We start from the raw sequence: 25,314 nt of genomic DNA, 5'->3' as shown, positions 1-25,314 counted from the left end.
CATGGATACGGCGATGCATGTTGCGCGCGCACATACTTAATTCGCTTCTGCTTGCGTTCCGTTTTGCCCGTTTAAATGTTCTGTTGCTATTGAAAATGTGTGTATGTTTGCCCGAGGTCTTTTCTAAATAAAATCGTAACGCATACACACTACGCACTGAACAGAAAAGCCAGTAGTTGGTAACAGATAAAATAATAATGGTTCATAAAATAAATTAATTTTCTAAGTCAATTTTATAGGGTTTCGTTCGTTTAATATGATCTATTGCATGAGAATGCCCATGGATGGGACTTCATTAAACGACATTTTCAGACCGTATGCCTCAATCGATGGAAATTATTTTTTCATTTTTTTTTACATAAGCAGTAAAATGGAAATCGAAACTTTTACGAATCTCAATTAATACATTTGTTTGAACCGATTTTTTGTTGAACTTTATCTATATATAGATAAAGTTGGACGGAAATGAACCAGCCAAAACGAAAACATTGTGTCGCCGAGGATAGCATTTCAATTCGGATTGGAGTAACCCACACTTTATTCCCTGAAATCGATCCGAAACAAAGCAGGCATTTCAATTAAATTGGATCTGAGCAAAGTCTCAAATGACTGACATTTTCTCAAATTCAGTCAATAACGCGGACTTGAACTCAATGTAATTTACTTTTTACGTGAGCGAATAACAAAATAAGCCTTAAGAACCAATGAGTGATGGATCTGGATATTTTCTGTTACCAAACGCTCGATTTATTTATTCACAATCCAATTGTAATTCGTCCAAATTTGACTTTCATGAAGCATCCGAACCGAGTTGATGTAAAAAATTGACTGGGATTAACCGAAATCTAAATAAAATCTGTGCATTCCTGTATTCCTGCATTTTTTTATTCGATTTCATCAATTTTTTTTTATTCAACTCCAAATCTCAATATTCTTTATGTCTATCTCCTTCATTCCTGTCATTTGTAACTCTCCCCGACTGAATATTAATCGACTGCGATTGAGATGAACAATGTACAATTTGAACATGGCATTTATGAGATTTGGCCTGCGTGTGTTCTTGCTTTGAGTTTGCGTCCATCGTGCTCGTCTAATGCCCTAAATTACGTTATTATTGACTGTCAAACATGGCTTCTTTTTTGTTATTTTATTTGTGAATTGAGGAAATTGTTCATGCTGGCACACATTTCTACGGCTGCTGCATTAGCATTATCATTTACCAAGCGTTTGCTTTTAATAACAGTCATAACATCCCATTAGTTTTACACGATGACGACAACGACGGCAAACGAAAAAAACAAGTCCATATCTTGTTTACTCGCGCCAAATGTGAACCAGTAATTCGAATGCATTTAATCGTTTCGTTTCGTTTGGTTCACAACAAACAGAGCGCATACCCAGAATGCTTTAGATTAAAAGCAAACAAGAACGAACGAACGAACAAAAAATCCGTTCAGAATATGCGTTCAATGCATTACAACGTTTTTTTTTTCTCGAGTGAGCAGCATGTTTGTTCTATCCATAATGATACCTTCATGTGACATGCAGAAGTTCTATTATCAGCTCAAGCTAGCGACTAACCGAATGCATAAAAAAATAATATTGAATAGCTGTCGCATGAACTCCGAAATGAAAATCCGATTAAGCCATTAATTGGTGTCGAAAAAAAATGATACAGTTGAACTCATGATATTTGGCCCTTTTACTCAACTACCAGCATGTATGAAAATTCAACCTGCATTCATTGCACGTTGACTTCAATTCCAACCAAATTTTAATCCAATATTTTTCCCAATCCGACTGATAGACGACTCAATTTCCTGTGCAATTTGAATATGTCTTCGACATCATCATGGAAAAAATCACTTTATTGTTTCTACCAAATAATCTGTGGTCTCCATTCGCATTTAAGTCGGCATTCTTGGAAACAATTGGAGTATTTTTAAGGATGACATAGAAATTTCAACGCAAATGCATATAATTTGAAGCGATATATCGTGTGTATTGTCTGACTCTTAAATTATTATTTTCTGAAAAAAGAACTAAAGAAACAATGAAAAACTACTACAAAAAATCTGCTATATCATTGTGATGAATTAAGGCGGCATGACTAGTTCCTTTTTTTTCGTAATGTGTCTTATTCTCATATATCAATTTGAAATGATTCGATCCTTTTGCGCAACAAAACAACCAAATTCAAAGAGAATTTTCTGTTTTTTTTTCTCATACTTTCGGTAAAATTCATTTTTGATCTTATTCTCAAGCAATTCAAATGTCATTTTGATTACGACACGATGACTGCAACTTGATTTATGTCTTTACTCGAAAAAGAAAAACAAACACACAAAATATTAAAAGCCATAGAGAGAGAGAGAGAGATAAAGACGAAGAAATAATAAAAGTCGTAAAAAGGGCATCTGCTGTGATCCGTTCGAAACGCCATAAACATAGACACGATTCACTGATAAAGCGAAAAAAAAGCCGGACCAAAATGCCACCGAGCAAATATTCTGGAAAAACTTTATTAAAGTCACGTTTCGACTCTAATTTATGTAAATGTGCGACATGTTACACAGCGTTGCACCGAATCGGAACAGATTAGTAAGTGTTTCCATTGGAAACTGCATGAAGGATAAATTGTCAATTGCTGTAAATAATATTAACAAATGAAAATAGGCAGTAACGCTTCTGGTTCATTTTATGCCTAGAACATTCGAACAATATTCAGTTTATGGTGCGTGTAACTTTATAGAATGTATGACAAACTGTCGTGAGAAATACGACACTTTGATCTCAGAATGCACATAAAGTGTTGTTAAATCTTCCATCTTTTCTACTTTGTCACAACAGGAAGAAGTTTTCGCGCATAGATTAACGGAGTTGGTAAATTGGGGGAAAGTTTACTGTCATACTTTAATCTGTTTTCCGTTTCGAATGTCAAACTCGATGGCTTGGATTTCTTTTTGGTGTGATGTTTTTCCTTTTGTGAATCGTTTAAATACTTGGAATTCAGAGTGAAAATATCCGTTGTCTTTAACTCTCGTCTTCGTTGCCAAGGTAGCTTTCTTCGTATAAAATACATGGGAAAGATTTGACGTAAGACGCCAAGACGCCTCTACGCGTGGAATACTCGAAACTGTCATCGTACACATATCGAACACGAACATTGTCGTTTACACAATCGCACTCACACAAATGAACGTATCGATAGTGCCCGCTCAATATATGTACGATGACTGTTTTGAGTGTCCCTCGCCTAGAGGGCTGCGTGTCGTTTTTCTTCATTTATTAAGCGATCTTGTCGTTGCTAATCATTTAGGCAGTTAAGATCCTAGAATTACACATTTTTGTCTGCATTTTCGAATATCTTATGATCTCGTCTCTTGAAATACCAAGACAAAAGACTAAGAAAACCCCAAAGCAACTTACAAGCGAAAAACCACATTTTCAAACTAAAATATGCACATTTTGTGTGGATGGTAGGTGTGAAATGAGATAGAAATGAGAAAGGGAGAAATTGAACAAGAGTTTCGTGAGAATGTAAAGTGAAGTGCGTACAATGGTTTGTGTATTATGACAATAATTGTGCCATTTTTGCTACTCCTTTCAATCTATTTTCATTTCTGTATCGAAATTGTTGTAGAATCGCGCATGTTTCCACAGTATTAGCGTCTAATCGGTTTAACAATGAAACGCTCAATTGAATTTGAATCGAAACATTTTGATTTCGGTTGTGCAATTTACACAGCCGATTGGTTAGTACGAACGTCTTTGTAGCATTGCTCTTAAGATTCCTTGCATATTAAATAGAAAGCCGTTCGATTTGTTGATCAAGTCAAAATGTTTTGTTCATTGCTTGAAAATCCATTTATCCCTTTTCTCGAATAGGGTGAATAATGAATGAATCAGTACATATAAGAGCTAAAATAAGTGTGAACGCATTGTACTTACTTTTAATATTTAATTTTCCTTTTTAGATAAGGAAACCAATCGAAATCAGTCTCCTCCATTGAAAATGTTGCTGAATTTTTAACGTTGGCAAATCCAAAAAATGTGTTTGTTTCTTTGTGCGGCTGCTAAAATTTCCAAACGTAGGCGGACGAGTGGAATGGGTTCACTGAATATTTGTAATCCGTTTGCACATAAAATTCAACTCTCAAGTAAATAACTACTTCACTTGCTCTTTTCTGAAAATCTTCTTACTGTTTTGTTCACTTTTTTTTCACGCTGGCAAAATGTTATCCATTAATTTTGTCCAAAATCTGAAAATAAAAACAAGATTCAAAGTCTGAGTAAAGGCTATTAAAAAAAGTGTGCATTTTTAAGGCTATTACTTCGAACGAAAAAGATCTTTTTTTCTGTTGGAATTCAAAATGTGATACATTGATACAAAAACAAAGGTTGATCGATGTATTGACTTAGAGACGGTGAGTCATAGCAAATCAATTGCATCAGTGCATCGTCGGTACATTTGATTTCCATCAATTTTTCTATTCACGTTTATCGACAGTGTTTAAACAATACTAATGAATGCACGTACTGTATGCATTCGTAAATTGCAATCAATCGAACGTTGTTGCTTGCATTAGTGTTTGCATTGCTCACTTTATATACGAAGTGAAGTGCATATTTGCTCGCCTCATAGTGGTTGACCCACACTCGTTTTCTCATTTGACCTACGTTTGCCAATGCAATTCGCATGTTAAATGAATTTTAGACGCAAAATCTCATTGAAATATTGATATTTGCTCGTTCAAACACCACAAATCTATGTATTTAAAATGTTCATGCAATAAACAAACCACACAGAATTTTGCTTCAATGAAATATCCAATTCGATGTCGCCACAAATAGAGACATTTTGAAATTGAACCTTTCCTCTTGCTATGAACCTTCTATCATTAGATGTATGTACGGTGTACGTACTATTTAGTAATATGATAGCAACGTTACCTCCTACGAAACGATAGGTTGGTGATAAGTAACAATAGCCAAAAGGATTCATTCATCATTTCGGAAAAAATTGGACGTCGTAATTGGAAATATAATCCCAATAATTAATTTCATAAAATGCATTTGTCTTCCCAGTAGCTGATATTGGCATTTCATACACATTTTAGTCAAGGGAAGGTTGAAAAAAATGAGCGAAACAAAAGAAAGTCGTGTTATATAAATGCCATTCAAGCGTCATTGTATATCGGAAGAAGTTTTGGGTACATCGAGCAGAAACTTCTCTGTGACGTAATTATTTATCGATCGGGGGGAAATTCTTATAATGCTTCAATTATGGTAATAAATTCCCTAATTCTAATGAAAATAGTTGGAGAAATTCTCAAACTTTCATATATTGTGCAGGCATGGCCAAAGAACCAGTGACATTCAATGGTGTGTGTGTGTGTTTCAGTGATGCAATAAGAACAGGGAACACCATAAAAAGTAGAAAAATTCTTATCATCAATGGGCTATTGATTTTAACTATAGTTGAAAGGTGCATGTATTCTGAAATGTTACTTTCAAAGTGTTATATTTACTGAGAGTATCTGAATAGATCAAAAGAAATAGAGTTTCATTCAAGTAAAACAAATCAACATAAGTGTTGGAAACATCGATAAACAAAATCAATGATCACTAGATGAAGAAAAAAAATTGAAAATTGTTCAAAAAATGAAGCCTCATTCTTTGCAAGGAGTTCATTGCTGTGATGCACCTTTTCTTTCAATGCTGAATGACTTTTCTAGAAGAAGATTGCGAAACTTTACTCATTAAAAATGTCTACGTGAACAAAGAACATGGAAGAACGTGGAAGAAAGTGAAGAATCAATGAAAAAACTCAATCGATTTTGCTTTTTGTAGATGAAATCATTTTTCCGTACCTAGATACTCAACTTGATTTTCTCTTGAAACAAAGACATGGCACTGCTGCAGTCTATTAAAACGTATCCCAAATTGGTGTTCTGAACAGTTGAGCAACTTTGACGTGAGCAAGAAAAAGAATTTTGATTATGGTATATTAATTTAAGTAGAGAAATTCATCGCGAAAAATTTGAAATGAATTTATATGTGGTTGTTGTTGTTCTTTTCATTGAAAATGTTAGCTGTAAATGAGTCTGACGGAAATAACTGGCATTAAGTCTGCTTTTAGTATGATATTCCGTCCGTGTATTAAATATCATCAAGAATGTAAAAACCCTTTTAGAACACACTTTACACATTCAATTCAATTAACACAATTTTGCAGCAGTTTTTTGTTGTTGTTGCGTCGACTTGTTTCTTGTGAACATGTTTAGTCCATTTAAGAATAGATATCCAAGTATATTCTAATCCACATATACACACAAGTATCCGTGTTATGATGACTGTGACTGTAATTGCTACAGTGTGCAAAATTCTATTTCAACACTAATTACGAATGAAGAGAAAAAAAAATATTTCGATTTATGATCATTTCGAGTTCTGAGCAAAGAAAACCAATTACGACATTTGTACGAACACAAGAAATCGTGTATCATTCATTAGTATGCAGTAACATATAATTTCGTTTACGTATTAATTTACATTGTTGTTATAAAACATTAAAAGAATGTATTTAGCTAGACTAAACATTGAAATGCTTCTCGCGAGCATCTTGTGTGTACTGAAAAAGTTAGCTGTGTTGTACAGTTTTGACCCTAAGCTGTGTGTGTGCTGCAGTCGGGTCGATTCGTACATGGCCATAAAAACATGCACGCTAAAATATTTCCGAGAATTTGGATTGGAATTTAATAAACTTGGCAAGAATCCACTTGAATATATATGAAAATATAGGGTCACTTGAGTTGCACCCTAACAGCAGATAAACTAATTTCGAGCGAAAAAAACAACAACGAATTCCGGTCCCCCGGCTCATTATTCAATTTTCAAATGTTTTGATACATATTAAACAAAACGAAGAAAAACAAATAATGACTCTTTTCAAACGCTCCGAATTTCTGCATGGCTTAAAACACTCTTCATTGGAACTATGAAAATAGATCGATTTTTTTATTTTTCGTTGTTGTCTCTTTGCATTGGCTCGCTCGTTTCTTCCGACTGAATAGTCTGTTAATGCTCTGTTGCTATTTATTTGATTGGTATCAGCACAGTGTTTTGTTCAATTTGAAATTCGAATCAAGCATGACATTTTCGAATTCATATGGAAATCCAAACACACCTCGACTACGGATGTGAAAAGATACAAAAATCAAGAAAATGAATAGAATAAACAGAACTGGATAAAAAGTGTGCATAACAAAATGAAGAAGTCTGCAGAGATAAAGTGAATGAGAGAAACAGGAGAAAATCCTATGAAACCAAAATGAATTGAACTGGTATTTTGTGAGTGGAAAGAGAGATGGTGAATAAATGTTGGTTGGTGTTAAAGGTATACATATGTACATATAGACACAATGGTATTTGGTGGCAGGCAACGAGAAGAAGATCATTATAAATAACAGCGTCAAAACCAAAGTCATCAAGATAACATAAAAAAGGACGGATGAAAAATGCATGCAAACTCAAATGTGACGATGGAACAAATGGAATACGGACCGCTGTAGCAAAAGTGAATTGGATGGACGAACTAGTAGTTTGGTGCAAGAACATATGAGCGATTGGTGTTTCTTTTTCCTTCTTTATAACTTATTTTCATCAGAGTGCTGAAGAGTTTCATATTGTGTTAGCTGTATCCAACAGCTGTGTTTATTAATTAATTCATTTCAAGTTTTTTTTTATTTACATCTACGGAATTGTTAAATATTTGTTCGATGACCGAGGTGCTATAAACTGAATTGGTTTGTTTTCTACATTTTTTTATCTCAGTTTTTTTGTGGCTAGTAATTTGACTAGAATTTGTGAATGCCCATATGTTGAACGTTATATGCTGCGATTAAGAGCCAAGAACAGTTTTGTTTTTTAATTGAAAAAGAAAAAAAAAACAAAGCGACCTATATTCAAAAACAAGATTAAAGTACCGTAGGGCTCAGGTTGTTGTTATTGTTTTATTTTTGAAAAAAAGAGAGAAAGAGAATAACGAATCCCTCCTTTGAACCAAATTCGTGTTAGTGCATGCGATTTTCAATGCCTCTTTCATTCTATTCATTTTGTTTCGTTCCGTTTTGGAGATTTTCATTCATCAGTTGGTCCGTGAATACGAACCACTTCGAGAGAAAAAAAAACCTCGTCACCGTCTGATTCTTCATTAAAACGAAGTCACTTTGTTTGCGAATCCCTTCAGTGTCAGCCAACCAGACACTTAAACGAAATTTGAATTTATCACCTGGGGTTTTTTGCACGAAATTACTAGAAACCGTTGAATAAAATGCAAACTAGTCAAATAGATTGAAGTCTATTGCGTAGTTATGTTTGGTCTGTTCATGGCCTTGAGAAAATGTTTCTTGATTTCACTTTCGCTTCCAAAGACTGACAATCTCTTATCATTATTTCTCTGCATTAATAACTATAAAATATACAGAGTCCATGAAATGCAATTATGGAACTCTTTGCATTTAATTTTTTTTCCCCGTGGAACGTGTGCATCTGTAGACAATCTCACCGAACTGTGTTTAGATAAATACGAACTAGGGGAAAACGTAGCAGCAAACACCAATAAATTGAACCAAAACGAAATGATTTCATCTGTTGAAGGATCCCGAAATCATCGTGCCGTCTCTGTTGCGCCGTTCGTCGATTGTACAGCCATAAGGCTTTTATTAAATGAAAATGTCGTGTTGTTGCTTGTTTGCAATTCACAACGCTCGACGGCTGCGGGGATGCATTGGCAACGGCAGAGCGAGAGCGAAAGGGAGAGAGGAAATTTATACGTGTCACACACAAAAGTCACATATGGAACGGAACGCAATATCAGCGTGTGTCGATGTACCGTTAAACGTGGCATGCTCTCATGCTTTCCGTTCATGATATGCCAACAAAAGGCGGCAGCATCAACAGCAGAAGTTTATATATCAAGACCGGTGCACATAAAAGAAAGCAAGCAAAAAATGTCGGTTTTATTTTTCCAACCGGAGGGTGGAAAAACGAGACGCACGAACCTCAAATCAATTCGGACGGCATTGAGTATGGGCGAGATGCAAAGAGTGCATTAGGAAAAACAAGCAGTGAAAAAATAGCGACCGGAGATTGTGTGTGAGAGAGGGACATGGAGAAAGAGAGAGAGAGAGATAGAGAGGGAGAGAAACAAGAAAAGAGAAAAAAAAGGTTCCATTCCCTATAGCAAAAACACGGAATTATGTGTATTATGCGATTCATAGCGCACACGTTGCTCTCTGTAACAGAAGAAAGACAAGTCGCTGAGCAAAGAAAAGCAAAGCGTACAACTAGCTACCTAGCTATAAAACTATAGATATGTACATGTACCTATAGATCAAGTGTTCGCTCTGTCGTTCTTATTCGAGTATTTTCACATCCATCGACGTAAATTCATCAGATTCTTCCTCATGCATTCCTCTTTTGTGAGCACGAGGTATGGAACCAGTATGGATTGAAATCGGTGACGTGTATATTGATGGTTAAATAGTAAGTCAGCAAACTTACGCCTATTTATATCCTTTTCTTCTACTAACAAGCATTGCTCACGCGTTACCTTTTTGCGTCGTTATTTTTTCTTCCTTCATGTCTCGTCGCTTCTGCCATCGCTGAATATTCATTTGAATTTTTTTGTCCTAACAATTCTCTCTTATATTTTATTCAATATTTCTCTCTAATTGTTTTCTCGGTGCAATTGAGGATATGAGCAACTGTTGTAATTAAGCACGGTAGCCGAAATACTCATCGCATTTCCGGGTGAATAAAGTAAAGTTACGGAAAACCTATATTAATTACAAGGATAATGGCACTACACCTTTTCCAAAAGAGGTAGAAGTTTTTTTTCCCCATTCGACGGTGAATAGAAACGAACGGGAAAGAAGAATCAAAGTATACGGAGTGTCTTTGTTGTCGTACTCACAAAGAAATGTTATTCATAATAAAATTCTTGAAATTGAAGCAAGAGGAATCGTTCATTCGTCCATAGGAATATAGGTTCTCCTGAAAAACAACGTTAATGTGGCCGCTAATGTACAAATGAATGACAAAAAAAGAGAGGAGTCAAATGGATGAGACACTAGGGTTAGACACTTGCAGTTTAAGACAACCACACCAGTTGGTGATTCGACTTTTTTCCGGATTTTCTTTGATTCGAAGGTAATTAGAGAATTTTTAATCAAAATTAATTTAGATTCGGAGGGAAATGTTGTTCCAGAGCTTCTTCTGCTATGTAGAAAAATGATGAAGCAGCGCTATAATTATATGCTCTTTGCTTTATCATGAAATTGCTAAGTTTTTAGGACTTTTAAAGATAGCTTTCTAAGCTAAGCTTGAGAATATAGAGAAACGACTATGGCACTCACGTATCAAATAACCACCTCCAGCAAGTGAAGCATAAATGGAAGGTAGAGTAGAAAAACCATGAAATGTCCGAACATTCGGTTTGGTTCTGGGGCTTCATAACTTTTTTTTATATCCAAAAAAAAAACTTTTCTTTTAGATTAAGCATTATCAGCATTTGAATTGCAAATGGAAGACCTATCGTACTACATTTCATGCGAAAGGACGAAAGAGCAAGCAATACACCAGTATTGAATAAAGTACGAAAAAATGTGTTCCGTTGGTTGAATAATAAAATCGAAATACTAGAACGATTTTTTTTCTTCAAACCAAGGTTGAGCACTAAGTTCGGAATTTTTCGAGTTTTCAAGTATTCAAAAGATTCGGATAAGTTTTGGAGAGAATTCGTTGAAAAGTTTTGAAATGCCAAACGTAATTACGCATGCCTACAAAAGAAAACTTTTTTTTGCAGAGAAATGTCAATTATTTCAACGCACTAAGCAAATACTTTTAACTCGCCAAATACTATTCAATTGAAAGTATTGAATTGAAAGACGATTCAATTGAAAGTATCCATTTTTGTGTGGGAAAGAATAACAATTATTGGCAAGAAAAGGTAATTTTCATGCTAAAATTGTCTCAGACATCGAATAATTTCCCTAATTAAAATAGTAGAACTTTCGACTCTTATGAATTGGCTTCATAATTAAAACATTATCGCTACTGCAATGGTATTCTCTGTTCGATAATTCGCCAAACCAATACGAATGCAGCTCTCAAGTAGAATGGATTACTCAGAATTTTATTGGCTGTCCACCAAATGCAAAACATTTTTCAATGCCGCATTCGTTTCGTTTCTTTTATTTACATCTTTTTCGCTTCGCTCAGTCTCAAGGCAAACATAAATCTGCACTCTGTTGAAAGAGTGAAGTCGAGGAGAAGAAAATATTGTCCATATTATTTCGTTGAAAAGCATATAAATTCCTTTTCATGTTTCGTATACTTGAGCAGCATATTTTTTTTTTATGTTGAATTTTAAAATTTGTTCCTCTTGATGGAATTTGCTACACTTACATCGACAATTTCATGTACAACGAGCACTGAAATTCGACGAGGAAAAGAATCAACAGCGGTTGAAGTATACATGCGTTTTTATGTCGGTTGCAGAATTTTGTTGTATTGGCAAAGTGTCTAGACGAGCGGCGAACATGGTGAAAACATATTTTCGAATGAATTCTATGTGACATTTGAAATGTGGTGGTTTGAATTGCTTTTGCGTTGCTTAAATTGGCTTTACAGTTGTCAAATGAAATTTAATGCTAGTCGCTAAAAAATTCAAAACCATTTTTTTAAACGGAAACATACAGGAATTTGAAACTCTACATTGCATTATTATTAGTTGAAAGTGTTTTTCATACTAGTTGACGAACAATATCCATATATATCACTTACAGCCACATGAGTTTATGCGTTGAAAATGGTTTGGTCCGTTTTTCATTAATTAGATCAATATGAAGCTGGTATATTTTTCGTGCGTATTTCTTAATATGTTGCTCATGACGTTTGATAGATGGTATTTAAATTTTGCAATAAAAAGAACACAACGTACGCTTTATATAAAAAAAAGAGGCACTTATCGACAGACTCTTTTCATTGCCAATATCTGCAACTCAGTTTTCCTCAATATTTTTTTTCTCAGTTTTCCTGCGTTCGAGTTTGCAGACCGAACCAATTTACAATTCATAGCACAATTTATGAAAACCCATTGGGATTTTCAATAAAATGCCAGAATCTCTTCAGCCAAGTAACGCACATATGCACAAACTTATTACCTTTCGCTGTGGGACCCACAATGGTGGGTGATGAAGAATTTCAAGTAGAAAGCACTTGAAACGATTGTGCAAAACTCTCTGCCGACATATGAATGGCTGAGAGTGACATTAATTATAATTTTTTTTTCATTTGATTTCATGATTGGATAAAATATTCGAACTTCAAAAGTTTCCAATAAAATATTAAATCCGCAATACAGTTGATAATTCGAAAATAATTATAATACGAATTGAAGCGGTTTTTTCCGTCTTTTTGTATTTACTACACCGAGTTTTTGATGTTGTAACGATCCGATATCATGTAATTTATAGCCAATGATAATAATTTTCAGAACACCACACTAGCTCTGGCTCTGACTGTGGCTCAAAACCAGATTAGTATCGTTCCATCATAGCTACATGGAAATGATGTATTCGAACGCAATGAATGGTTGGAATTTTTCATTAAATAATAGGAAGACAGGTTGTTGCAACACATTTCATGGATATGTGTTGTGAATAGCACGTCGAATAATCCACGTACCAACTGGATCTATTGAAAGTGGATTTACATGGCTCCATGGCTGTGCGCTCGTGTTTAACCACCGCATATTTGCCCAGAAACAATAATAACAGTTAAGCTATAGCGCCAATATCACAAATTCTAATCGCTAGCAAAACGTATTTGAACCGAATGTTCAACCAATTCCACTACAGTTCATCAAACAAAAGTTTCCAAACAAGTGAAGAGTTTGTAATAGAAAACTGATTGAATATAAATCCTCATTTGGTTTTACAGTTTGTCCCGGCATATGCGTGTGTGTATGTGATAAATGTGTGCGAGCACAAAAAACGACGGTATTTTCCGGCCACAAATTCCCTTCACCTGCAGAATTTCTATTGTATTTTGGGTTAAATGCATATTGTAACCTGTTTGAATTGAACTATACAAACTAACCATACAATGTAATATGTGATAGTGCGCATCATATGCGTCATATGATATATTCCAATATTTATTGTATAATTTATTCCAATATCCGTTCAAATTGATGAATAAAAGTGTGGCGAGTGTTTTTTGGACGATGTATTCGCAGTTTTTCCTTTTGTTCAACCACCAAATAAACTCTATTTCTAAAACCCGTCTGGGTTTTTATGCGACAAAGAATGAATCTATGGGCGCTCGTTTATCATTGAATCAACTTGATACACTGAACGCAGATTTATCTTGAATCAAACTTTATTTTGTTGTGTCGCTGATTAAAGAGCAAATGGCTCATAAATGTTCTATCAATATTATGGTGACTTTTTGCACTCACCGCAACCAACTGTCAATTTCAATTAATAATAATATAAATAGTGATCACAGTACATGCATCTACAGTATAACACCCCAAAAAAGTTTTCGGTTCATGTCATTTTTGCGGCTGCTGAATATAGACTCACTTTTATCCAGATTAAACGAGATAACATGAAGAAGCGATACGCAGCCAAAAATCTGTGAACGGAAATGGAACTTCAACCTAACTATATATATATATATATCGACTGAATAAAAGAACGCACACTCTCTTCATGAATTGCTCGAGTGATGCGTTGAATGACGGAGAAGTATATGCAGAAATATCGATAACTTATCGTTTTTCTACATGCGCTCATACTTCGAACGTGCCACCGATTATTATTGGCGGTGGCGTCGTCTACAACGTACAACAAAATAAAGCAAGTGACGGAAAATTGCTTTTTGTCATTTTCACTCGAGTTCGTCTCTCCCTTCGAAACAAACAACAGGAAAAAAAAAAGTTACAACAAGAATATACAGCGCATACTGAGTGACAAGCTGAGCTGAAAAGAAACGTAAAAGATATTCTCGGCGAGAGGTTGAAGTCGAACGCCGTATCATCATTGTAGACAAAATAACAGACGGTTCAGTTTATTAAAAAAAGAAAGAGAAAAACAAAGACGAACTCATCGAAGCGAATCAATAAATTATGATATCGCCATTGCTGAGCATAGCATGTGATGTAAATGCATTTAATAGTCTCAGCATTTTTATGAAAGAAAACATTCCGCAAGCTATAGCTGTAAGCTTCACATTAATACTTTTCGCATGTTGAAAAATATCTGTGTCGAATTTTTGGAATCAACAAAACGTGCAGATATTCGTTTTTTTACCGTTGCTTCATGACACTTTTTAGCTTATTTAAAAGAAATAGCGATGCCTGAACGAATCACAATAAACAGCCGGTTTATTACAGCTATACTGGTGATGTCGTCGGGCTCTTAATGAACAGTCCAAAAGCCACAATGACAATGACTGTTATTTGAGCACCTTCTTATTGGCACTTGTTAAGGAATCAGATAAAGTATACCTTTATGTTTATGTTTGCTATTTTTGACTTGTTCATCGATTTTGTTGTGTCTATACTGACAACCAAACTACCAACAACATGTGTACATCATCATTTGAAGATTATTTAATGGATTTTCCCGGAATGAAAGCATTTCATTTTCAAAAATACTCTTTAGATATTTGTTCAATTTCCGAAAAGCATCAATCTCATACCCTTTTAAAGAATAATTTGTTCAATTACTTTAATGCACGCTGCATGCATTTTAATTTGAACCGAAATCAGAAATCATTTGTTCAGCTTCCCCATTCGTTAGCTCTCAAAGGAAGCTACATTGTTGAATGTCTTTCATTGACCAACGAGATCATGCACTTGGTGGTTCATCACAATAGAAATATTTGTTGGTAAACCGGATTTTCACTTTCTGTTTGTTTACATTGTATTCGACGTACTTCGTCTCTATCTCACGAATAAATTTAATCTAATTTTTATGAATGATATTGTTTTCTTTCCAATTCGGAAAAAGTAGAAATCAAAGCACACAGCCTTCGTCGTTGATAACATTAATAACAATGGACGGTAGGGGAAAATAAGAGCATTAAAAGTATCCCATTGGCCATGACTTGAATTGAATTTTTTTTTCCGTTTCGGTGTTTTGTTCTTCACGAAAACCCAAAATCAATATCATGCACTGGAGACACAAAAATTGTGTACGTACCAAACAGATATATATATAAATACCAATTGACGATTTATTGATTTCGGTGTGAGTACGATTTTATCGTTTGGGACCGATTTCGTCTTTTTTTCGGAAGAGGAAGCCATTTGCAAGACCTGGTGCGACGATGTGGAATTGGTCATGTGCCCGTAATGGTGTTTAAAATTGCACACACACCGAACAGCCATAAAAGTGAATTTATTTCTTTGGCTTTTTTTTTATCTATGGGCGTTCACCATGCTGTGGCATGTGTGTGTAATGAAATTTTGTTTGATTTTTTTTCATCTTTGTCAAAGGCTGCTTTCGCCACCAAACTGCTCGTGCTGTGTGTTATTCGAAAACCAGTTAATTTTGTGACGATGTTTGAAATTTGTTTTTTTTTAACAGTACTTTTTATCAGATCTTTGTTGAATAACCTCAAAATAAATCGATGGACTGAGCATAAAACACGCATTAAAATGTCTTGTTTCATTTAAAATTGTGGCGTGCCATAAATAATAACAAAATCGATTGGACAAACGTTTGTGTTTTTGGCTGATATATGAAAAAAAATGAGTTTGAAGTTACATGAAACGTGGCGGAAATTGCTACCGATCAAACACAGAAGTTTGGATGATAATAAATGTGTTCTCACAAAAGGAAAATTGGACGAAATCTCACTGATGCTCACAAATGGTTCGCCATGAAAAATCAAAGCCATTTTTTTTGACTCGTCTATGGATAGAACTATTAATTTCGTGAGTTTTGAGCAACATACACGATTTGGAAATCGAATGGACAATCTTCTGATGATATCATTTTACAATGTATTCTAGTCTAACCAAATAAACTTAAGGTCAATATTTTCACAAAATCCCTGATTTGCAATTGCTTCACAATATGAATTTTATAAATAACAATGTTGCTTACTTATTCCAAGATGGATAATATAAACCAAATATTACGAACCTGAAACGAAACGAAACGAAATTTATTAGCAAATGAATAAAACACGATATTTCAAATTCGATAAGAGGCCAGACTCTATTGCAGGCATTTGACACAGAGCACATAAAATGCGAGCATTCGTATCAGGGACAGATCAAATGGAGTAAATTCGTGATAAGTGTCATTGAGAGATTTGTGTGGTATTGATCTGAGCGACAGAGTCAAAGACAAAGCCCCGCGACAAAGTGCAAATGTATTGTGTTGTTGACACTACATTAAATAATGTTAAGAATCATTTTGAATCCGAAAGATTACATCGAGCCAACTAAAAAAACACAAACACACACTCAACAAGCAAAAAGCCGCTGCATTAATGTACGTATATATACATTCGTTTGCTGAGCGTTGTTCTGCTCTTATTATTTACAACATTAGAAGCGAGTGGGTTGGTTACGGCATCGCGGATAGATAAAAAGGATGAGACCGACAATGTAGGAATGACGAAACAATGGACGATTGAAACAAGCGGAAAAACAATGTTGAAGCAGTTTTTTTTTCGCCATTTTAATTTATTCGTCTTCTTTCTTATGCTCACGACTCAGTTCTGTTGAAACAACGAAGCTCCTCAATACTCTTTCTCTCGAGATTTTCCTATAGCCACATACAGCTAGATTTAAACTGAACGTCCAGAGTCAAACCGTGAGTTGCTTGCAATTTTGATTCTTTTTTTTCTCCTTCTCTTACTATACTGTTCATTCCAGTCTGCCTTTAGTTGACTTCCTTCGTATTTTTGTCTGCAAAATGCTAATGAGAACGCAAAATGGGACCCACGCGAAGATGCACCGAGAAAAAAAAACGACCAACAAACTAAAGAGAAAATGTTTACGATGTCTACGCGTAGGTGTAATTCGAAGTGAAACGACTACTGGATATTTTCCGAATCCATTAAGCCGTAATCGTAAAGACTACTCGCTATTTGCTTAGCACACACTGCCACATGATACAAACGAGTTGTATAAATGTAGTAAATTCTTATAAGATCAACGGAAATTTTATAGCTGTATACAACTATTTGAATATTTGTTTCGTATGCACCGTTTTTCACTCTGCGTACAGTTCACTTCGCACGCCGGTTTTTATTTTCATTTCACCATTGGTACGGAAGGATAGAGCGAATGAGAATAAAAACACGCACTTATGGAGATGAACTTGTACAACACCCAAGCTGAGTGCTGAGAATATCTCAACGACCCTCCCCGAGAAAAAGTTTTTTTTTCCCCAGAAACACACTTCAACTTCGACCGTTTTACGAATTCGCCTAATATTCGAATCATCATGTGTGCATTTTTATATTCCAACACATGCGCATCCGGGTGTTTGTGTTAAATCGTATGCCTTTATGCACGCGTCAGAATGAATGTGTGAGGTATACGACGTGATCATGTTTGCATTACTTTCGTCAGAAATTGTATGTACCGACGAATTTTATTTGTTTAGTTTTGTTTGTTTAATTTACCACCCGATGCATCACACAGCACGCACGAATGCGAATTCCAGGCACAATCAAAAAATGGCTACTCATCCTTCGAAATAATCATTACTTCACTCTGTTTCGAGCAAATTAATTCATGGGCTTAATTTACGAATCAAACATTTGTTTTGCCAAAACTCTCGGCCCATCATTCTTATCTGCAGTGAGTCTCACATTTTGGCAGCATTTTTATTGGGATGCATGGCGCATAGTATCCAAAATTGTGAATTTCTGACTCAAAAATTCATAGCAAAAAATGAATGGGATATATTGCACATAAAGGACGTAAAAATAATAATGAGAAAATAAGTGTGCCTGTTTTTACACCTACCCGACTAGAACATGTAAATTTAAAATCCAAATGAATATAAATTGCCCCTAAATATTACCGTGCACAACACAGTGTATTTCCACAAACAGAATAAAATCGACAATTAATTGATGTTTTCCGGTCGTTGTCGAGATTGTAATCAACTACTTTCACATTTGAAAATGCACACCATTTTAGCAAAGTTTTGATTTTTCATGTAAAGAACTGGAAGAACATGAATGAAATTGAGCTGGACTATGTGATTAGCAGCGCAAGTGGTTTTTAAAGTGTTTCAACTTCTTGTTTGAGCGGAAATTCCACGTCATTTTATAATTATAGAATTTTCAACAGATATGTGCTCTGAGCTATTGCACCTAGTTCAATCATATTCCATGGAATGAATTTGAGTTATTTGCTTGCAATAGCACACACACACACACACACAGAGAGAGAGAGAGAGAGAGAGAGAGAGAGAGAGAGAGAGAGAGAGAGAGAGAGAGAGAAAAGTAGTACCAACAGGAGCACAGAATCTGGCAAATCACAACGGAAAGAATAATGGCATGGCCCAGCATTTGGGATTTCAACGTACATTTGAGTTAGAAACTCTGGAGATTGGACAATTGGCCAAATGTACTACATAGAAATGTCTGATGCAATTATCGATTCCAAAATGACAGCACTAGCGTTGAAGTATTCCTTGTTTACGTTCATTAAGACGATTTATTGGGCGCAATTGTTAAATGAAAATTCGATGTGAAATAAGTCGTGCAATCGTTTGTTTCATCCTTTGATAAAATGCCGCTGCTCCTGAATTAGATGCTCAAGAGTATTTTCTAGTCAATTGATACGAATGTATTTGGAAGAAGACGAGTCGATTCGTCTGTCGTTATCAGTTTTGCCTTTATCAAATCGTTGAATAGGTTGTGTACACATTCAACGAAGTGTCACATCAAACCATTAATCTCGTTGATGGTACTCATTCAATACGTATTCTTTGGACTGTGAATGTAAGAGAGTTCACTGCAATCTGCCCTTATGTGATTTAGCTTCACTGCTATGCAATTTATTTTGCCTCACAACGTACTATAAATATATGTGTAAAAAGCAACGAACAGAGCGAAGAAATAAATGATTAAGAGACTCGAAATTGGCATGAGAAAAATGAAATGGTTTTGCTATTTGCTGTATCTATTTTACATTCGTACGTTCGTCTGCCTTGTTTATTTTATTATTTGCGAGAGGAAGACGCGCGAGCAATTTTTCCATCGATGTAATTATACAGCAATTTAAGTAGAACGATGAATCGTATGCAATTTAATTCTCTACATTTGGCGCTAGGTTTTTTTCTGTCGATGCATTCGATAAAGCACGAAAGATCTCATGGTTTTATCGAAATTCAGACGATAAGCAGATGCATTTGTTTCTGGATAATTGCTATCGGAAAATCTCTTCTTTACTCTCTAGTCAGTTATTTTCTGCATAAAATGTTGTAAGCATTTTCTGTTAAATTTTCTCGTTTTTTAAACCCATGTTAAATTCAAAACCATTGACAAAATATTCAAAAAAAATTCCACAAATTCTATCTCGGTTCTTTTTATTATTACATTAACAATTTTTGCTATTATCCGACTCTCATCGTTTTTCATTGAATGCGCTGTACAAAAGATCAAGTGAAATTATTTCGGTACCCAGACATTTTTATTCTACACCTCAGCATCATAACAGTGAATGTCGACTTTGGGTGGTTTAAATTGCCACGATTTTGTTCATTTTATTATGTAATGATGCAAGTATTTTCAATTTTCTTTCATTTACAACCTTGCCGTATTTTATACGGGCTTATGGCGCTGAATGATTATGGTTGACTATGAATTTCTTCTGCTTTTGTTTTTGTTCTGTGTGTAAGTGTTGGCTTGTTATTGTTCTTCATTCCATCGTGATTCGGTTCCTTTTGGTTTTAGATGTTTCCATCGTTTCGATATTTATGGCCACAAAAATCGTTGTACCTGTTGGTTAATGAGACTAACAAGTCACTTTGGCTTGATATATGAATCAAAAGCATAATACTTAGATGATGCACCGAACCGTGTCTGAAATGAATATTGAAGCCTGAGATAGGAGAAATTCTTTTGATAATGACAATGTAATGTGGCCCGGTTGTTTATGTGCAACGATAAAAATTTCGTGGAAATTTAGTCAATTGTGAAATTGAAACAGTATCTGCTCATGTTTGGTGTCTGTACAGTTTAACCACCACAAATAATGCACTCTAATTACGTGAATTGACGACGCAGCGCTTCTCTCGAAACTGACTTCGTTCATAAAAAAATTACTGACTGCGAAGAAGACTTTTCAATATGCAGCCAAATCGTTTCCGTTTGGCCACTCCATGGTGAAAGAACGACAGCGAGAGTGGGTTGAATGTTCTTACAAAATGTGCACTTTTGTCGAATCATTGCCATCCGATGGCCTCACGTTCAAAACTAAGTGCTCCGCCATTTATATGGTTTTTCCATTTCCTTTCACTTCCGCATCATAGTTATAATCATGTTTTTTTTTGCATTATTCTATGAATTTTGCAAGAATTTCAAGCGGAAAAAACCTAATATTCCAACTGCTGTTTAAAGTGTTAATGAAGTGTCCGACTTGTATTTTTGTCGGAAGAATATTCAAGTTGTCAATGAATTTCTCGCAATCATTTTAATTTGGAATGAAGAAATATGTTTCAATTACGATATGCCAAGAGGGTGATTGATAGTCAATAAGCGATAGAGGATGTTATGAAGTTTGATTACTGCAGGCATATCTGTCTCTTTCTATTCATTTCGTTATAAAAAGAACATCGAGCACAATCGAACTGCACTGCGCAAGAAAAATTGAGAGAAAGGTGTTAATGCCGACGGATAGTTTGGGTCATTGTGACTGTTTGCCTAAGGTGCATTGCATGCCACATTGTAAACCGTCGCTACTTCAATTTCTATTTCCTTTTAATACGTGTTTTTTTTCTGTTGCGTGCGACTGGAACGATGTTCACATTTTCATACACACAAAAAAGTGCCGACACTTTGAAATGAAAATTAAGTAAACGTTCAATATATCTTATTGAAACAAAGCCGTATATATTTTTTTTCACATTCAGCTAAATAACGTGCAAATTGCTTAAGAAAAGCGAGTGAAAGGCTTTCACTTTGACTGATGAAAATTTTCCAATACTTTAGGCATCAAGCAATAAAAACGCTGGACATCGCCCAATTTATTGTTCTGAGCACGAGCCAAAATTTAACCATCTGCAGCGATAATTAAGCTTGAACATCCATTTTCGTAAGTCTCCCTTCTATCTAGTCTGTCAATAAATTGCTGCAATACGACGGTATTAAATAACATATTGAAATGAAGGCAATCGTAGAACTGCTCTAATCCGAATAAATACATTCGAAATGAGGATTTATGTTTATTATCGTCGTCATTCTCTTCGTGGATCTGGCCTTATCGCCGATATAATTGTGATTAAGTCACGATGTATAACTATATTAGTTACATCGTAGGGAATCACAAAATGGGGCGCCATCTTTAGTTTCTATGCAAACATGTGTTTTAAGATTGCTGAGCATCTCAGCATTTCGTAAGGCATGGATATATCCGAGCATATCGACGACGCATACAGTGGCGTGCAATGCTACGCGCAGCCGCAACGACTCGACCGGAATGTGTATGTTGTTGCTGCGTGCAGCCACATCAACTGAACATACTTCGGTCGAGTCGTTGCGGCTGCACGTAGTAACACACGCCACTGTATTATACAGTATGCGTCGTCGATATGCTCGGATATATCCGTGCCTTACGAAATGCTGAGATGCTCAGCAATCTTAAAACACATGTTTGTTTCTATGAGATTCAATGCTAAGACTCAGCACAAACCACAGGTATCTGTTGCTAGGCAATTAATGACGGAATGAAGCCCATCGGCAATTATTTACGAATATAAAAATGGTTTATTTTCGGGGATAAAAAGGAGGATTCATTTATAATCCACTTCTAAATATCACTTTCATTATAATTTCCCTCCAATCTGCTCTCATTATTTTTAACTAAAATTTCAAGATCAACGAACACAAATTAGTTTTTATTAGGTTTGTACTGATTCGCTTCCATGGAAACGGAATTAAAGTACTGATATATTTAACTTGACATTGAATGGTTTCTATTTTGGTGTTCCAGAATCGTGCTTACAACACTTTGTCCATATGATTGAGGAACTCACTTCCATTTTATATGGAATTTTTATTTTGCACAATAATAGCAAAGTAAACAATGATTTTTGTCTCCCCAAAGACAAATGAACGTTTGAAAGATTGAAGTTATTGCTGTTGAAAGAAATGCATAAAAAAAAAGTTTTCCGTGTTCAACTTCAAACGACATTTTTTTGTTCAATCGAAAGTGATGATAAGACCAAAGAAAACACATAAAATGATATGGGTGTGCAATAGTCTGCTTGCAAACGGCAACTCAAACGAATCGACAAATTTATCTGATGCGCCTGTGGCTAACTTTAATCAGTGAACTGTAAGAGAAAGTGTAAACCCTTGTTAAATGTTAGTCATCAACTCGAGTCAGAATCGTACATCCTGGTTCGGATTTGTATTAGAAACGAGTGCAAGAAATAAGGCACAGAAACACGTTCCATTCAAAGAATACATGTGTTTGATTCACAGCACAGACAACCTGGCAATATAAACACGAAACTGAGAACATCATTTAAGGAAATACACGCTCTACGCACTACAAAAGGAATGTAAATAGACGACACTAAAATTTATTTTATCCATTAAAAGGTATATTGCATAGCCTTGGTTGGTTTACATTCCGTTTTGAATTGAAATTGCTTCGCTGTTCCAGGCAATATTACGGTTTTTGATTGATTTTATGTCCTCAAACTTTGGTACCCCAAATAGAAATCCTGAATTCAAGTTGGAAAATTCAGCGTCAACTTGGTTCTAGGCAAATTGTATACCCACTGATTTTGGGCTGAACTAAAATGTTTCACAGAATATCAGGATTTCTAGTTGACTTGTTTAATTGAACAAATGGTGAAAGAAGTACAATAAAAATATGGAGAAAAAAAAGATCTGTTGAAAACATCACTCGAGACGAATCGGGCGACGGCTGGCGTAAACGCAATGCATATCAAAAGACTGAATGGATGAGTCTGATGCGTCTCCCATATCTCGTTCTGCTCGCTTCTTCCCCTAAGCCTATTCATTTGTCGAACAGCATTCGGTTTGTGTACTCAACTGCTTATTTCACTATTTCGAATTCATTCATCGACACAGCCACTTGTGAATAGGTATTCTGTATGCATCAAGTGAAACTTTCTCTGTGAACGACAGCTATTATCCCAACTAAACTGAAGGGCCCAATGAATACATGTGTATTTGTGCACTGGAGACGCGCATACATCGAAATACTTGAAGCAAACGTATATCGGATTAGTTTGTAATAGAAACGGAGCTCATGCGTGTTTGCATCCTAGCGAAAGACGGTTTTTTTTTTCTCTGTGTAACACATCAAGTTTTCGCTGTACGACGTCTTATAAATTGAGTTAGTTCATCGTTGTGGCATGTGAGTCATGCACGCGGATACGCTATTCGCTCTGAGTCGTAAATCTAACAAATTATTTTAAATTTCTGACTCGCACACAAGACGATTTCATAAAGATTTTTTTGGAGTATATGATAAATCAGATTTGCTTTTATGCTTGAGCAAGGAAAAATAATTGTTTTTGTGCTCGGTAGACTAATGATACTGCTACAAACTTGAGCCGGTAGGCTTCCACCAAATCTGTACGTGCATTTTTTATTCCGGTTCATGCACACTTACATAATAAAAACTTCATTCGATTTCAATTGAATCGACAAAAACATCTGAAAAATTGTTAATAATGGTAATGATGCGTTTCATAGCATGTATTTCATCCACTTTCAACGCATATAGAATCTAGCGATTTTACATTATTCATGGGTGACAATGGTAAATTGTGGATATTCGCTAGGGATTTTGCTATATTAAAATGACTAGACTTCCTATTCATTTGAGAGTCAAATTTTCGAAAGCGAATTGACGAAAACTCACGTCCGGTTGTCTTAAAAAAAAATCCAGTAAAAAATGTTCGCTGAGGACAGAGCGGTCAACGAGCGCTCGTTCGTTCGTTCGTATGCGAACATGTTCGTTTGTTCGTTCGTTCGTTCGTAGAATCTACGAACATGTTCGTTCGTTCGTTCGTTCGTTCGTAGAATCTACGAACATGTTCGTTCGTTCGTTCGTTCGTTCGTAGAATCTGCGAACATGTTCGTTTGTTCGTTCGTTCGTTCGTAGGTAAAATTTCATTTTTTTTTCAAACATAAAATTTTCTTATTTCTTAAAAAAATATAGGAATGATCCTATGTACTCAATAATACTGTAAGCACTATAATACTGTAATTTACAAGTTGTGAACATTATTTTCGCACAAAAAATTTAACGAATATTTTTTTGAGTTTCCACTTGCGCAATTGAATGCATAAAACTAATTAAAAACATCTTCACTCAACAAAAAACATCGCTGAAAATCTTACTTTCACTCATTGTGGTTTGTGTGTCCGCTGGCGAGAATAGAATGATATGATAATTAGCTGGACATGAACGTGGAAGTTGTAAAATGATGAAAGTAATGCATACACAGAGAGAGAGAGAGAGAGAGAGAGAGAGAGTGAGAGAGATAAAAATGACAAAGACAGCAAAGTTCATCTCTTTTTGTCATTTATGGTGTGCAATTCAGAGAGACTTGTTGCAGTGATGATTTAAATCACATGGACGTTCAAACAGTGTGTGTTTTACGCACTGTGTTAAATCGCCACGTGCAAAACAGTTATACGTTTAGACAATGTTTTGTTCTGTGATCGTACAACACACACAGTTCGAGCGACAACGTGCTTCATGATATCACAGCAACAAGACGAATCTGAAATGTGCACACCATACTTGGCAAAAAGAGATGAACACTGTCTTTGTCACTTTTTCTATCTCTCTCTCCGTATGCATCACTTTCTTCGTTTCACAACATTTGAAACCAGCATTATTATTGCTTATTGCATTATTATGCATCCAATTGTGCAAGTGGAAACTCAAAAAAATATTCGTTCAATTTTTTGTGCGAAAATAATGTTCACAACTTGAAAATTACAGTATTACAGTGCTTACAGTATTGAGTACATAGGATCATTCCTATATTT

The 25,314-nt window shown here is 35.3% G+C and overlaps 2 protein-coding genes across 13 annotated transcripts in view; one reads left to right on the top strand and one right to left on the bottom strand.

The window, feature by feature from the left end:
• The window catches only part of LOC129580406 (protein winged eye), a 74,242-nt gene that overhangs the window by 31,227 nt on the left and 17,701 nt on the right, over positions 1 to 25,314 (bottom strand). For 11 of the 12 annotated variants that reach the window (XM_055470798.1, XM_055470896.1, XM_055470827.1 and 8 more), the window contains exons 2-3: positions 16,188 to 16,226; positions 3,952 to 4,262 (exon numbers count right to left, since the gene is read on the bottom strand). Coding sequence is in view for 2 of the 12 variants with exons in the window: in XM_055470896.1 (XP_055326871.1) it covers position 3,952 (1 nt within the window). In the remaining 10 variants the exon portion in view is untranslated. The remainder of the gene's footprint in view (positions 1 to 3,951; positions 4,263 to 16,187; positions 16,227 to 25,314) is intronic. The other variant, XM_055470809.1, reaches the window with a different exon arrangement.
• The window catches only part of LOC129580571 (uncharacterized), a 50,949-nt gene continuing 36,973 nt past the window's right edge, over positions 11,339 to 25,314 (top strand). The window contains exon 1 of the mRNA XM_055471142.1: positions 11,339 to 11,348. The gene's annotated coding sequence lies outside the window, so the exon portion shown is untranslated. The remainder of the gene's footprint in view (positions 11,349 to 25,314) is intronic.

This window comes from Sitodiplosis mosellana, unplaced genomic scaffold, assembly GCF_009176505.1.
Source record: "Sitodiplosis mosellana isolate CC-2019 unplaced genomic scaffold, AAFC_SMos_1.0 Smas_scaffold_1, whole genome shotgun sequence".
NCBI classification, from domain to species: Eukaryota; Metazoa; Arthropoda; class Insecta; order Diptera; family Cecidomyiidae; genus Sitodiplosis; species Sitodiplosis mosellana.
This window is presented reverse-complemented; position numbering and strand designations above follow the sequence as displayed.